This window comes from Pongo pygmaeus, chromosome 4, assembly GCF_028885625.2.
Source record: "Pongo pygmaeus isolate AG05252 chromosome 4, NHGRI_mPonPyg2-v2.0_pri, whole genome shotgun sequence".
NCBI lineage: Eukaryota > Metazoa > Chordata > Mammalia > Primates > Hominidae > Pongo > Pongo pygmaeus.
In genome coordinates, this window is record NC_072377.2 from 145,511,379 (window position 1) to 145,528,639 (window position 17,261).

The window sequence follows — 17,261 nt, forward strand, 5'->3', positions numbered from 1 at the left end:
ATTTTGGGCACAAAGCAAGAGCTGTGGCTTTAAAAATATGCCAAGTGTATTTATCTCTTCCGCTCCAAGATTACTGAAAATTAGCCCAGCTGTAGCTTGGGACACCAAACAGCCAAAAAATCTTCTTCCAGCTCAACTCATTCCACCCAAAGAGGGTGAAATACCCAGGAGTGGCAGCTCTAGCGGCCTCTGGGGAGTGGTATTAGATTGGCCTCCCCATTGCTAAGCCTGAAATTCAATCACACACACACCACTCTCCCAGCTGCTCCATAGATCACAATGCTAGGCCTGTGAATGGAGCTTAACTCTGTCTCTTCCCTCATCCCCAAGGCTTCACAAGAAGTAAACAAAACAAACAAAAACTATTTGATTATTGAGCCAAGGAGTCAATGTGAGAATAGTTTTTCACCTTCATTATCAAATCCCTGTGTGGGGCTGAATGTGGTGGCTGACACCTGTGAACCTAGCACTTTGGGGAGGCAGAGGTGGGAAGATTGCCTGAGGCCAGGAGTTCAAGACCAGCTTGGGCAACACGGCAAGGCCCTATCTCTCTCTCTTTCTCTCTCTCTCTGTGTATATATATATATATATTTTTTTTTTTTTTTTTTTTTTTTTTGAGACAGAGTTTTGCTCTTGTCACCCAAGCTGGAGTGCAATGGTAAGATCTCGGCTCACTGCAACCTCCTTCTCCAGGGTTCAAGTCATTCTCCTGCCTCAAACTCCCGAGTAGCTGGGATTACAGGTGCCTGCCACCATGCCCAGCTAATTTTTGTATTTTTAGTAGAGACAGGGTTTCACCATGTTGAGCAGGCTGGTCTCGAACTCCTGACCTCAGGTGATCTACCTGCCTCTGCCTCCCAAAGTGCTGGGATTACAGGCATGAACCACTGTGCCTAGCCCCTATCTCTATATATTAAAAAAAAAAAAAATCTTAGCCAGGCATAGTGGCGCACACCTGTAGTCCTAGCTACTCAGAAGGCTGAGGTGGGAGGATCACTTGAGTCCAGGAGATCCAGGCAGGCAGTCAGCCATGACCTCACCATTGTACTCCAACCTGGGCAACAGATATAGACGCTCTCTAAAAAAAAAAAAAATCCTGTGTGATTTAGGACAAATTATCTTGCTGTAATTTAAGCCTTCAGATTCCTTTTTTATAAAATAAATATGCTTTAAATATGTATTTAGATAAATACACTTATAATAATAGCTTTAATTAATTGTAATTAAATCATTTAAAATTAAATACATGCAAAATACCCAATAAACTGTCTAATCCATAATAAGCAATCAATAGTCCTTAAACAAATGAATCTTCTGTTGCTCTGATCTTAATAAGTAAAATTTAATGAGTTTTTACTTTGCACCATGCACTTATGCTATGTGCTGTATAAGGATAGTTACATTTAATCTATAACAACCCTATGGGGCGGGCACTCTTACGATCTTTTTTTTACGGATGAAAACTGAGGCCCAGAGATATGAAATAATTTGCCAAACATCACCATAATTTACATGATGTAGCCAGGTTTAAGCCTGCTATTCTGATTACAGAGTCTAAGATCCTACAGAGAACAGGGAGTATATTTTTACATTCCCTTGTTTCCATGGAAAAGTCTTTCCACTGTCAATTGAAGGACTAAGCAGCAGCGGGGAAGTGCTGGAAATGCTAGCCCAGGTGGGCTTAGCTTCCTCTCTCTCTCTCTGATCCTGGACAGGATTTGGGTTTCAGACCACGATTCTCCTGTGTTTTGTGGGCTGTGATTACTCAGATTAGGTTTGCCCAATTCATAAAGGACTGGCGGGGGTTGGGGGTGAAGGTGTGGGAGAAGGCGGAGCTTGTCCAGTCGGTCCAACAAACCCCACAGATGGCGAAATAGGGGGCGGGGAAGGAGCTTGACATATTTTACAACCTGGGCTGTTTCAGTGGTTGATGGCGGATGGTTTTTGCCTTTTGGTCAGCCTGAGTATATACTATCATTCTACAATCGGCCAAATTCTGACAGAGAAGGAGACAGAGAGAGAGGTTGATTAAATTGATGCCCAAAGCCAAGAAGGAGCAAAGAAATCGGGGCTGCTTGAAAAAGACTGCAGTGGCTGACTTGGGTGGTGAGCGGAAATAAGGAGGAGGGAGAGGCGGGGTGTCTCTGCGCGGAAAGCCTGGAAGTTCACTTGCAAACACAGAATCTGCACAGCCTTCGGTGCCCTGACTCTTTCCTGGGCATTCAGAGGCAGCAGCAGCCGCCCGCGCCAAAGAACGAGCAGTCCAGGGGCTGGGCCGGAAACGGCTGTAATCATTTAATAGCCTTTGCCGGCTGCACTGACTTAGCAGAGTGGGCGGTAGGCAGGCTCCAGAGTGCTGTCTGGCAAGATAGTCCCCGGCTTTAATCAAAATGATGGGTTTTCTGGAAGCTCTTTATTAACCTCAGCACTGAAATCCCAGAGCTGGTAACAAAGGGATGAATGGGGAGCAAAGGGGCGGGGCCGAAACCTGGAGGCCGGGCTGCATCCGCACCCCTTCCCCCACCTCCACTCCTTTCAACTCATTCTGGCTTAGGGCTCCTGCTGGCATCTCTGTGCCTCCCAAATAGTAGTAACAAAACAGGCAATAACCATAATAATTGGCACATTTGTATAACGCTTTAGGGTTTTCAAAGGATGACCTTGTTATACAGCTCAGGATCTGAGTCTCCTAGCTGGAGTCAGACTCCCTAGATGTGAGTCCCAGGCTCCACCAGTTAGTGACCATGTGACCATTAGTACTTAGTCCCCTCATCTATAAAACAGACACATAACACAGACAGAGATACTAGAAATACCTACTTCATAGGGCTCTTGTCAGGACCAAAGCCTATATGGCGTGCAGATTTAACTCTGTTGCACGCACATAGGAAGGGTACAGTAAATGTTAACTACATCGACAACCCTGTGATGCAGACAGGAGGGGATCATCTCCATTTTATGGATGAGGAAACTGAGGCTCAGGGGTATTTATGTAAATGGCCCAGGACTATGCACTAGTGAGAGAACCAGGGCAAGTCCTCAAGAACAGAAAGAGAACAAAGCAAGATGAAGAGAAGATAAGAAAAGAAAAGTGAACATCCTCCAACACCCTCCAGCACATGCCCCTCTGAGAGCTTTCCTGAAAATAGTATCCTTGGTCAAAATGAGTTTATGTTCTTCTATTAGGGAAAGTCAGTGTAAATCAGAAAAGCCCTCCTGGCCTTAACGGAACAGTTCCAAATGCGGATGAGGGTGAGTTTAACAGGCCTGGCATTTGCTTCACAATCTTCTGGCCCTTTCCTGGCATTTGCCTTGGCAAAGCCTCTGACCTGATCATTCCTAGTCCCTGAGGCTCAACTCCATCAACTCAGGCAGCTAGGGTTAGTTTAGCATGAAAGAGGAAAGCTGGAAATTTTGCCAAAAAGATTCCTGGGCAGTGCCTAAGGGAAGTGCCCAAATTGGATTATAGGATTACATGAAGTGGCCAGCTACTTCCAGAGGGCAGGGTTTTTTTGTTTGTTTGCTCTGTCACCCAGGCTGGAGTGCAGTGGTGCCATCTCAGCTCACTGAAACCTCCACTTCCCGGGTTCAAGTGATTCTTATGCCTCAGCCTCCCAAGTAGATGAAATTACAGGTGTGCACCACCACAGTCTCACTAATTTTTATAGTTTTAGTAGAGATGGAGTTTCACCATGTTCCCTAGGCTGGTCTTGAACTCCTGGCTTCAAGTGATCCACCTGCCTCAGACTCCCAAAGTGCTCGGATTTTAGATGTGAGCCACCATTCCTGGCCCCAGAGGGCAGTTTTTAAAGTAGAAGTGAAGATCTGTACGCTTTTATTAAAATATATGTTGTTCTGATTTTAAAATGTATCCCTACCCATTGTGAAGACATCGGCTAATCCAATAAAAAAGCAAAACCATATTTTGTATAATTATGGTTGTACTCTGTTAAATAAACTTTTAAATCCTATTGGGTTGTAATCTGTAGTCTGGGAAGGGCTCTGCCTGAAGATTCAGACCCCTACCAGATTTATATGTGTCTGAAATCCTCCTTCTAGCTTCTTAACAGGCCCATTCATTTGGGTCTTGACTGCATCCTCAGTCTTGTCTTTGCCTGAGGGTGAGCTAGGACCCTGGGAGCATAAGGCAGGGGACTTGCCGGAGATCCTAGAAGGGAAAGGAGGCAGCACTGAAAGAAGAAACATTTCCTTGATTGATCATTTGCTGATACTGGCCCCGGTTGGGGTTAGGGGTAGAAATGTGCTTCTTCCATTTTCATCTTCTTCAAAAGGGAGTATCTCCTTGATTCTGTCCTAAAGGCATGACATTTTATAGGCAAAGCCAGCCAAGTGTCTTGAGTGCTCTTAGCCAAAAGGAATTCACATTAGGAGGTCAGTCAGTGTTTGTCAGATCCTTAAGCTTTGTTTTACTGGAATGAGTCAGTCTACATGCTGCTGAGCTCTCAGAGATGTTTGTTTATACAACCAGAACAGGTGAGGCACAGTGGTCTGTGAGGGACTGGAGAGACCACACCTTGTTCTGCTCTGCGGAAGCTAGACATGTGGAGGAGGCACCTGACTAGATCTCTGCCTCCTGGAGTTTAGGCTGAGTCATATAGAACCAGGAAGCTCAGTGACATGTTAAGGTGGATTAACTCTTGGCAGTCCTGCTGTGAGGGGCTCCCTCTGCCAATACACACAGCCATTAATGTCCTTTAACTCTGCAAGATGAAGATATCTCTGTGTTCTGCATCTCCAGATGACAGTGCTTAGGCCTCATGCAGAGTCCTGGTTATGGTTGAAGAAAAATTTCCATTTTGGGCTCTGAGGGCAGCTAAAGGACTGTGGAGTGGTGCTGAAACCCAGTTTTAGGCGCCGAATCAGAGGCTTTTAAATACATTTCTCTCTTTTGTCTCAGTCTCTTAGAGACAGGACCTGTATTTTAAAGGTAAACAGGCAGATTCTGGCTGAGCTCAATTGCAGATTTGATTAACTTAGGTAGATCAAAGACATTAGTCTCAGAGAAAAAATTTGTTTCTCATCCCTAAAGTGCTATTGTGCCAGCTCTGCGAGGGGAAGCATGGTGTAAGGAAAAGGGTTTGGAAGAGAGAAGAAAATTTCTTGCCCCCTCTCCTCACTGCCTGCTGTAAATTTGCAGTATCTTTATCTTGGCCTCCTAAGCCCCAAGAGCTGCATTATATATAATCGCCCATATGTGATACCATTTACTGAATTCTTGCATTGTGCTAAGGATCAAGCTTAGCACTTTACATGCATTACCTCATTGTCTTTAGGGACCCCAAAAGTGCCTCACTGGAGAGTTGTTTGGTCTGCTAAAGAGTGGGTACCACTTTCACTTCTCACATCAGTCCTTTCATTCATTCATCCAGCGAGTATTTACTAAACACCTGTTATGGGCCAGGAATTGTGCTAGGCACTGGTTATACATTGGTGAATAAACAGATATATTTTTTACTTTTGTGAATCTTACAGTGATAGAGAATAATAGGCTAAGGGGGTGCTGCTTGGCTAGGAATGTCATAGAATGCCTTTCCGAGGAGGTTACATTTAACATTTAATGCAGACTTGAAGAATGAGGAGTCATGCTAAGAATGGATGAGAGATCATTCAAGACAAAAGCAAACCAGATGTGTAAAGATCTTGAGGTAAAAACAACTCCAAGGAGCCAGGTATGGTGGCCTGTAGTCCCAGCCACTTGGGAGGCTGAGACAGGAGGGTCATTTGAGTCCAGGAGTTTGAGGTTACAGCAAGCAATGATTGCACCACTGCACTTCAGCCTGGTTGACAGAGTGAGAACCTATTTCTTAACAAACAACAACAAAAAACAACTCCAAAGAGTACTTGAGGATCTGAAAGAAGGCCTGTATGGATGGAGTATGATAGTAAGAGGGAGATTTGTAGATGAGAGTGGAGAAGAAATAAAAATCAGATTATTGAAGGGACTTATATATCATGGTAAGTTTTTTGTTTTGTTTTGTTTTTTTCTCAAGGCAGTAGAAAGCTTAAGCAGAGGAGTGGAATCTGATTTATATTTTTAAAAGAGTTTGCTATATGTATGTTATGCCTCAATTTTTTATTTTTATTTTTTTTATTTTTTAAGATGGAGTCTTGCTCTGTCACCCAGGTTGGACTGCAGTGGCACCTGCAGGGTTCACACCATTCTCCTGCCTCAGCCTCCTGAGTAGCTGGGACTACAGGCGCCCACCACCATGCCCGGCTAATTTTTTTCTATTTTTTAGTAGAGACGGGGTTTCTCTGTGTTAGCCAGGATGGTCTCAATCTCCTGACCTCGAGATCTGCCCGTCTCGGCCTCCCAAAGTGCCAGGATTACATGTGTGAGCCACCGCGCCTGACTGTTATACATCAATTTTTAAAGAGAGACTTTAAGAAATAAAGATGACTCTGGCTACTGTGTGGAGGGTTGGAGAGAAGCAAAAGTGGAAGCAGACTGAATAAGGAGACTATTGCTGCAATTCATATAAGAGATGATGGTGTCCTGAAAGAGTGGTGGCAGTGAAAATTGGGAGAAGAGGACAGAGTCAAGATATATTTAGGAGGCAGAAATGACAGGTCTTGATGATGTATTATAAATGGAGAATGAAGAATAGAATAGAGAAAAATGAATAATTAGCTTTGAACTTTCTGGCTTGAGAAATGGGATAAATGGGGTGTAATTTACTGAAACTGGAAAGATTTAGAAAGGAATAGATTCGAGGAATCAAGAGTTTGATTTCAGATTTCTTCAGTTTGGGATGCCCATGAGATTTCCAACTGGGGATACCAGATAGGCAGTTATACATGAGATTGGAGCACAGAGAGATGTGGGCTTAAAATATAAGTCTGCATCTCATCAGCTTATTCATATGGTATTTATATCTATGGATATGGCTGAGATCCCAAAAGGAGAGAGTGAAGAGAAAATAGAGAAGAGAGTCTAGGGCCAAACCCAAGGAAGCTTCAACACACAGATGAGGAGACTGACAAAGAAACTGACAAAGGAAACTGACAAAGAACAGCCAGAGAGAAAAGTCAGGAGAATGTTTTGATGGTGGGGGCCAAAATATGCTGTCCCAAAATAAGGATTGTTGAGCTGAAGGCAAGTTAAAAGAAGCAGATACAGGCCAGGTGCAGTGGGCTCACGCCTGTAATCTTAGCATTTTGGGAGGCTGAAGTGGGCCAGATTGCCTGAACTCAGGAGTTCGAGACCAGCCTGGGCAACATGATGAAACCCCATCTCTACTAAAATACAAAAAAAAAAAAAAAAAATTAGCCGGGCATGGTGGCATGTGCCGGTAGTCCCAGCTACTCAGGAGGCTGAGGCACGAGAATTACTTGAACCCAGGAGGCAGAGACTGCAGTGAGCTGATATCTCGCCACTGCACTCCAGCCTGGGCAACAGAGCAAGGCTCTATCTCAAATTAAAATAATAATAATAATAATAATAATAATAATAATAATAGAAGCAGATACAGGAGAGGTCTTCTGCCTTCCCTGTATTTGCCTAAAAGAACATAAATTTACAAAGACAAAAGTTATCCTGCTTCCACCTCCCTCCTCTGCCTCCCACCACCAGGGAGAACAAAGGTTAACCACTGAAGATAACTTTGGACTCTTATTGGCCTGGAAATGGTACTGCTTTACAAATTAGCCTTTGTCTGCCATTCATTTGCCTTCCCCCAAGTAGCTACCCATTAGAGACTCAAAGTCCTTAAAGGTCTTTTCTTTTGTCTTACACTTCTTTAAAAATTTATTGTTCTTTGTTGAAGATGCTATATAAGCTGGAATTCTAAGCCACCTTTTTGAGAACTGCTCATTCTCTGGGTGTCTGTCATGTATATATGAAATATACATGTTAATAAACTTCTGTTTGCTTTTTTTTCTTGTTAATCTGCCTTTTGTAACAGGGGTCCAGTCCATCTAAGAACTTATTAGTGTTTTTCTCCTACATGACAAAGAACTCATGAGAATTAAGTGTTTCAAGAAGGGGATGACAAATGCTGCTGAGAGGTTTGATAAGATGAGGACTAAAATGTGACCATTGATTGTAGAAGTAATATAATGAACTTGACATGAGTTATGTTAGAAAATTACTGCTTAGGGACACGAAATTAGAGGAGACTGAGAAGTAATAGGAAATTGAAATAGCAGTTGTACACAACCCTAAACTGTAATTGAACATAAACAGTTTATTTGATGGAGCTTTTCACGTGTCAACCAAAGGAGCAGTGTTAGATACATAAACATTGCTATGATGTCAGAGTTCCAATGTCATGGCCACTGGGATCACTTTGCCCAGACAGACCATTACCCTTCCTTTCCGGCTCTGACTTCTACTCTTCTAGAAGTCACTGGTATACTTTATGGTGTGTCTTCCAATCAGACTCTTGGGAATGTCTTCTGTTGAAAACGCCTGTGGATGCATAATCATTTTCCCAAGACTCAGGGCAGATTTCACCTCCTCTGGAACCCCATTAACTTTCTCAAGTATAATTAACAATTTCTTCTTCTGGAGTCCCACAATACTTTACATATACTTTAGTTATTGCATGTATTAAGTTGGTTTCTAGTTGCTTGAGTGTATGTCCAACTAGACTGTGAGCACATTGAGGGAAGGAACTTGGCTTGGAAAGTAAAATTGGCTCCCAGTGTTTTATCTAAACAAATAGGCTCAATTTACAACAGGATTCCATCCTCTTACGCTGTGTATTCCCATCTCTTCCATGCTGCATCTCACCGCCCTTCAATGTTATTACAATAAAATTAAGATCAAATAATTTATTCAACTAATTTTTCTTGTTTTGGACAAAATAGACATCCTAATACAGTTATAGCCAAAGTTTAATCTAGACACTAAAAGGAGCATATTTTGCCTTTAGCCTGTATATTTCCCATCCCATTCCCAGTCAAGATAATCACAACTGTATTCTTTAGGAAATTCTTCACAAAGAACCAAATGTATGTTACTATGAAACTAGATTCTTGGTATCCTGGTGAAAAAAACCTGCCCTCTTGCTTGTCTGTAAATACTGGCCTTGGCTGGGTGTGGTAGCTCATGTCTATAATTCCAACACTTTGGGAGGCCAAGGTGGGAGAATCTCTTGAGCTTCAGTGTTTGAGACCAGCCTGGGCAACATAGTGAGATCCCATTTCTATAAAAAATTTTTTAAAAAGTTAGCCTGGCATGGTAGCTTGTGCCTGTAGTTCCAGCTACTTGGGAGGCTAAGATGGGAGGATTGATTGAGCACAGGAGGTCGAGGCTGCAGTTACTGCATTTCAGCCTGAGTGACAGAGGGAAATCCTGTCTCAAAAAAATTAAACAAATAAATAAATAAGTAAACACTTGCCTTGCTCTCAGACTTGAACAAACAACTCATGATTTTTTGGGGAGGCTCAGCCTGCCTATGCAGTACTCCTGTACTCTACCAGCAGTGTGGCATCAAGAGCATGTGTTGACCCTGTTAATGATTTGTAATGTTTTGTCTTTCAGAACCAGAGGCAGGAGAAGTGTCCCCTCCGGTCGGTGCGGGTGTCAACAGCAACAGCTGGACCTTTAAATACGGACCAGGCAACCCCAAACAATCCGGTCCCGGTGAGTTGCCAGACAAATTCATTATCCCAGGATCTCCTGCAATCATCTCCATCCGGCAGGAGCCTACTAACAGCCAAATTGACAAAAGTGACTTCATAACCTTCGGCAAAAAGGAGGAGACCAAGAAAAAGAAGAAAAAGAAGAAGGGTAACAAGACCCAGGAGAAAAAAGAGAAAGGGAACAGCACGACTGACAACAGTGACCAGTGAGGTCCTCAAATGGAAACAAGCCACTTAGCCAGTTTTTGTAATAATGGCAAATCTCTCCCATGTAGCAATTCCCTGCTCCTTTTTCCTATCTACATGAGCCCTCTTAGAGACCTCAGAAATCTGCAGAAAGTTCCCTGTGTCTGTCTAGAACGCATTTAACAGGTTTTGTCGTAAAAGCTTTACTAAGTCTGGTGTTAACTCTTTCTCTCCACTCTGGCTTGTTTTCAGAACCTAAAAAGCAGACCCAAGTTTCCTTTCTCCTCCGCCGCAAAGGAGAGGCTTCCCAGCCCCGCCAGTGAGAGGTTGGACTCTCTGTCCTGTGCTCCGGGGATCCTGTCTTGATGACACTTGCAGGGCAGGCTGAAAAGTTTTGAGATTGAGCAGCTTGGGTGTTTGTGGCCACTGGGTATGTGTGGCTACCACGGGTATGCGAGTGCCAGATATTGGCTGAGACGAGCCAGCTTAGACTAATTGGTACAAAGAAGGCAAGAAAACAAAGACAAATAAACAGCGGAAGTTATCAGTGTGGAGGGGAAGTGTAAACTTAAAGGGACCAGACTTTCTAAATCTTACAACTCAAGAGGTGGCGGCCACCCCCTAGGAGACAAAACTACCCCCACTGACAAGGCTTTAGGAGACCCTAAAGTCTGTTGGCTGTGATGTCATTATACCTAAAATCTGCATCATACCTGCAAGCCAACAGTTCAGTGTTTTAACAGAGAACCACCCTGGGAAACAGAAGCAGATCTGATGTGTTTCCTATACATGTCCTGTGCTCACTTTATTAAAAATTCTTTTGCACACAATGTTTATGAAAAGGCCAGATCCTTTTCCAATACTTATGCAAAAGCAAAAGAAAACCCCGACACCTCACCTTTCGCTGTTTGTTGTTTCATAGATTTATTTTAAAAAAACAGAAAGTCTATAGCTATAAATCTTTAAAGAGAAATATGAATACAATTCCCCTAAACTCTCCTCAAAAGAGAATTCAGTCTACAGCCATTTAAATGATCATTGCTGCTACAGAAGTGCTTTAAGAGAACTGCCTGAAACATCTGTATTATATCGGCCACCTGCCAATCACAGCTTTACTCTTTCAGGTCACTCTGGGGCTGCCTCTTGCATGTATTACTAAATAAAATGATCTCTGTCTCTCTCTCTCTCTCTCTTTTCTAAGAAACAATTATGTGCACTTTGATACACAACCTTCTCTAACCAACTATATATCAAGACCCAAAAATTGAAGAAAAATATTGTTTTCTCATACAGTGAGCAGATTTTTCAATCTACTAATTCTGTGACTTGTCTTGGTGTGCTAGCCTACACCTTCTCTTTGGTTTAGTTTTCCTTTTCTATAACACTCTGAATTGCTAATCTTACTAACACCTATGATGTTACCTGAAATCAATCTCCCATATGTATGCTGTATGCTATGATAAGACTCCTGAAATATACTTACTCTGTGCTTGTGTATGTGAATGTTAATGCAACTATTACCTAGAGTGAACTTTAAGCTTTATTGTTGAATGTAATTCCATTATATTTCCTTTTGTACACCTGTGAAAAAGTGGAGTAGTGTTTTTTTAACCATTGTTAATCAGCTTTTGTGTATGAAAGACACAGTAAAATTTCTTTCTTAAATCAAGATACTGGTGATTCAAGGAATTTTATTTATGGTCCAGCCAAGAGCCATCTCTTGCCAAGACTTCTGCTGGCAAGGGAATGGATAAAGCTGTTTTGTTCTAGTAACAATTTTGGAATGAATACTGACAATATTCCACGAGGGTGTGCAAGCACAAATTTTACCAATCTGACCTCTTTGAAGTTGCAGAATGCTTTGAAATTCTAATGGTATCTGAAATATCAGCTCATAGAAAGTAACAAAATTTGCTGTCACCTTAAATAAGACATTTTAATTTGTTATAATGTACAATTTAGAAGTTTGATTAATTATATTATCTATTTAGGCATTAATATAAAAGAGGTAGGAGTCTGTTATTTAAAAAAAGCATTAAATTAAAAAAAAACTGTCTTGTCTACTTTTAGCTTCATTCTCCCATATTTTGAAGGGTGTGTAACTTCAGCTCTGCAGGATTGCATGGGGTAAAACTTGTTGCCAACACATGTGAACCATTGCTACATTGTAGGTTGTGATCATTTTGCCCCACTGAAGCCCATGTATCTGACCTTACGTGCCTTTTGAACAAGGAGAATCGGGCTAATTTATTAATGATGATAATTATAATGTATCTGTACAGCACTTTTTACATTTGCGAAGTGCTTTCCAATCCATGTTAGTTACTAGTTATTACAGCTGTAAGGATAAAACACGTCATGTGGATTCATTTTGAATTGGTGCTATTGGTATTTCCTCTGTTATTGCTAATAAATGAAAATGGTGGTATGAAAGAAATGGTGGTCATTTCTAAGTATAAGAATAGGAGGAAATAGAATACTGATAAGCAATTAATACTGAAGAAGATTGCTGCAGTATGAAACTCACTGTAACACTCTCTTATCACGTTAGCTTTTATGTCCATTACTAAGGCAAAAGCCCCAATGGAATCAAGATTCAAACTTCATATCATTAGAATGGGCAGCCAGGAGGTTGCTGCGTCACTTTGTAGTTACACTATTTCAGTTTTCTGTAATAAGAATTGCAGCAAACCAATTTTTATCACAAGAGCCCTTCAAGGCATCTTTTTCATTAGTTGTTTAGCCCTTGCACCTCTCTACAATTGGAAAGCCAAGTGACACCCCAAAGAAATGAACTTTTAGGTCAGGGATAGTGGCTTGTGCCTGTAATCTCAGAACTTTGGAAGGCCAAGGCCAGAGGATGGCTTGAGGCCAGGAGTTCAAGATCAGCCTGGGCAGCATAGCGAGATCCCATCTCTACAAAAATAAATAACTTTTATTGAGTACAGGGGGTATGCCAGCCTCTCTACTGCATAGGTTCAGCTGTAACAAATAGATTGTTTTGTCCTTTTGTAGTTAAATTTGTATAAATATAAACTTTAGATGCTGTAGGTTCTCAGTTAGGAGCAATTTTGCCCTCCTGGGGACATTTGGCAATGTCTGAAGTCATTGTTGCTTTTCATTACTTTTACTTGAAGTGGAGGGTGCTACTGGCATCTACTGGGTAGAGGGCAACGATGCTGTGAAACACCTGGCAATGCATAGGACAGCCCCCTATAACAAAGGATCTTACAGCCCAACATGTCAATGTCTCAAACCAAGATTGAGAAACCTTGAGATAGAGTGACCATATAATTTGTATAGTCCACTTTTGAAATGGAGCAGGAGACACCATTCATTATTACTTCAGGATTCAAGATGTAAACTGGGACTGTCCCAGGCTAACTGGGATTTATAGGGACTCTATAAATAAACTGGTATAGCTGTGCCACTAACTAGATGGGGAACTTGGGGCAAACCACTACTTCTCTCAGTTTTTCAGTCATCTCTAAACTGGTAATAATTATAATACAGACCTTATAGATTTGTGAGGTAATCTTAAAAGGTTTTAGCAGGTCTGGCACACCATAGTACTTGATAAATATTATTATTTATTAATCCTTTTCTTACATTTCCTCACCCCCTTTTCAGAGATTTAGCTATTAGACCCAGGGAACTTTTCCTACTGACTAAAATGTGAATGAGGGATGGCCAAATAAATCAACATAGACTTGGCAATAAAAATATTTTATTTACTCCTCCGCTTTTTTGCTCACCCCAGGAGGAAAATAAGTAAAGTCAGTTTCATAACTCCTTACCTATTTCTATCATAATAATAATCAAATCTGTAAGTAGTCAAGTGGCCAGTCTGTTTGCAGCTATTTCACCTCAATTATTGGTGATCTGAAAGCCAGAAACCAAAGGGTTTGAAGTACAACAGCTTGAGAGAGAAAGAGAAGAGTCACCTCCAACAACTTCTTTCGGCAGATGGGCAAAACAGAAATGCCAAATTACCCACAGACTTGCCTGGGATTTCACAGGCAATAAGGGACAAGACAGGTGCATGTCTCTCAAGGGCCAGGCTACTTGATATAAGTTTCACATATACAGAGTGCAGGATTCACTCTTTAGAAATATTGCCATTTATTTAATTTTAAAGGATGAGATTCTCCAATGACTGTCTAGAACCTTGGCTTTGAATTTTAGGCTCCTAGGTAAGATTGTAAGTGCCAGGATCTCATGTTAATGTATTTTATGTTTAAATTATAAACATTATGTTTAAGTTATAAACCCCAATCTAAAGTACAAATGTAACTGACCAAACACTAATGCAATTTTACTGTTAAATCTAGATTTAAAAACCATGCAAACATTAAGAGATACAATAAAACAAGTAAACAAACAAAACTACAGATACAGTTCCTCAAGACTTTCTGTCCTTGGAGCTTTTCCAGGAAATGGAAATGAAAATGGAAAGTTGGCCACTCTTTGACCCTATTTCATCATATTTTCATGTGCTTCCTTTCCTTGTAGAAAAAGCTGATTGTATTATTTCCCCCAAAATTACCTTGACTGTTGGCTGGCAGGACACAACTTGCAACCTGAGAAATTTCTTCTGGCTTTATGCACACACACACACGCGCGCGCACACACACGCACACATGCGCACGCACAGTCATATGCACACACACGCACGTACACGCACATGCACACACGTACACGCACACATGCTCACACACTCACATGCACATACACAGAGGTTCTTATTGTAACCAGGAGGGGGCTTTAGCAAATGAGCATGGTGCTGTCCTCCCTTTGAAATTGTGCCTAAGAGTGGTACATAGCAACCTTTTTGTTATAATCAGTCAGGTAAAATGTTTGCTGGGTCCCATTTTCTCTTGGGTTGATCCATGGGGAAATGCCTGCTGACGTATGAAATCTTAAAAAGTTTTTTGCCTAATAAAGTCTATCACCTTGTCTTTGAACTTGCACTCCTCTGAGCTGGACACTAGTAAATTTACTTTCATAATATGGAGTCTAGTTTGCATAAAGAAATAAGAAAGAGTAGGTAGTGAAAAACATAAAGTCCAGCATTTTGTTAGGTTACACAATTGTCAGGTGACTTGGGGATCATCAATCCACAAAGAACATGAGCAAGTCAGACAACCACTCAGACAGTAGCTGGTCTTAGAGCAGAGCTAAAACAATTGGCACCCAAAGCATAAACATATGGGGGACCGACACAACAGTTCTCATTTTAGGGTTTGCTTTCACTAGACTTACTTTATTTAGTTTTATGTGACATTGATTTTTTATTATAAAAGGTAATATGTGTTCTTTAAAATAAATCAAATAAACCAGAGATATATAAAGAAAAATTATTAATCTCCTCACCATCTTCTTTCAATTCTCTCTTACATGGGTATCCAATTTTAACAATTACAAATGTGTTTCTCTGCATTTTTCTCTATACACACACATTTATATCACATACACATAGTTTTAAAAATAATTGTTTTCCTTTTTTTTCTTTGAGACAGGATCTCACTCTGTTGCCTAGGCTAGAGTGCAGTGGTGCAATCTCAGCTCACTGCAACCTCTGCCTCCCGGGTTCAAGCGATTCTCCTGCCTCAGCCTCCCAAGTAGCTGGGACTACAGGCATGGTGCCACCAGGCCCAGATAATTTCTTTTGTATTTTTAGTAGAGACAGGGTTTCACTATGTTGGCCAGGCTGGTCTCGAACTCCTGACCTCAGGTGATCTGCCCGCCTCGGCCTCCCAAAGTGCTAGGATTACAGGCATGAGCCACTGTGCCCAGTCTGTTTTCTTTTTTATATAAAAACAAAATGATGCCATGCTTGTTGCCCTGTAGATTTTTTTTTTAATTTACAATAACATGAAGATTTTTTTCAGTTCAACTCTACATCACTCTTTTTAATTCCTGTATAAATTCCACATAATGGGCAGATCATAATGTCATAATGCATTTAATTTTTCCAGATTTTTGCTACTCAAAACCAAAAATAGCACTTGTTCGCAATGATAAATTTAGCACCTGAGCTTTATAAAACCTGGTCTAGGTGTATTACAAAACGGACGTTTGAAAGACTATTATGAACTTTATGTGACTCCCTCCACCATAATCACATTCCTTTACGGGAATTCACTCATTTCTAGTATTTAACGATGAATTGTGGCTCTATTTGTAGATGAATGGTGAAAAACAGAGACAGACATTCACAAGAAAAACAGAAAAATGTTAGAAAGATATGTCTTCATTTACTTATCCAGAATAATTTCATGGGAGCTTCATTTCATCCAAAGACTTCTCCATTCAATCACAGATTGAAATGTATGTATGAAAGAGGAAGTCTCAAAGACAATTCAAATACTTGCTTAGACCTGTGATATTTTAATAAAATCTGGTTGAACATTGGGTAGAAAGCAGTCTAACTTTTTTCTAGGTTGTTACATGTTACCTGAGGGTAGACATATTAACTTTGTACCAGTGGAGCTTATTTCATTTTAAGAAAAACAAATTGCTTATTAAGTAATGAATCCAAGACAGCCAAAAATCAAGCAGCCATTCATGTATTTAAAAAATCTCAGTTATAAAACCATCTGGCTATAAACTTCAGGAAATCTTCCTTATGAAATTATTGATACTATTTTATCCCTTAAATCAGCCTTTCAAGACATAATTCCAGTCTGGGTTCAGTGGCTAATGCCTGTAATCCCAACACTTTCGGAGGCTGAGGCAGAAGAATTGCTTAAGCCCAGGAGTTTGAGATTGCAGTGAGCTATAATCAGTCACATCACTGTACTCCAGCCTGGGTTACAGAGCAATACACTGTCTCAAAGAAAAAAAAGAAAGAAAGAAAAAAGAAAGAACTGCAATCCTAAATCAGGTTTATTCCATTCTCTATGGCTAATAGAATTCATCAGCCAGACACAGCACACATTTCTTCCCAATTGCTGTAGCTTTCCAGATCACCTTCCTCTTGGTCCTTCTCAAGCCTATGATCAATTTTTCAGAAATCTTGGAGTCTGGAAGACCTATCCTTCCTTTCACACTTTTCACAGTGGTATGCTAGCTTAGAGCCCAACCAGATATCTGGTAAGTCAGTTCTAGGACATAGGTGGGTGGTCCATATACTTGGGATCAGTAGCTGGGATAGGCAGTGCTAGATTTTTCCTGGGGATGCTTATAGGATGGGGAGGAAGCCTTGTACAGGCTAAACAAATAAAATTAGGATCATTCAGGTACTTTCTTTGCATAGATTTGGAATGATAGGGCCAAGGGGCTATGGAATGAGACCATTTTTGCTGACAGAGATGTGCATTTTAAAATAGATTCTTGGGTTATGAGTTAAAGAAACCAACACCATCTAGTTTAAGCTAAAAAGGATGATTTATTATAAGGCACAAATTTGTTTCATTGAAACTAAGAATAAGAGTAAGGTTAGGCCTCCAGAAGGGACCAGAACC

The 17,261-nt window shown here is 40.9% G+C and overlaps 1 protein-coding gene across 14 annotated transcripts in view; it reads left to right on the forward strand.

Annotated features, from left to right (window-relative positions):
* The window catches only part of LOC129037293 (protocadherin alpha-C2), a 224,925-nt gene extending 213,461 nt beyond the window's left edge, over positions 1 to 11,464 (forward strand). For 13 of the 14 annotated variants that reach the window (XM_054489270.2, XM_054489278.2, XM_054489274.2 and 10 more), the window contains exon 4: positions 9,509 to 11,464. In XM_054489270.2, coding sequence (XP_054345245.1) covers positions 9,509 to 9,819 — 311 coding nt within the window. In that variant the 3' untranslated portion in view covers positions 9,820 to 11,464. The remainder of the gene's footprint in view (positions 1 to 9,508) is intronic. The other variant, XM_054489269.2, reaches the window with a different exon arrangement.
* Positions 11,465 to 17,261: the final 5,797 nt, after the last annotated feature.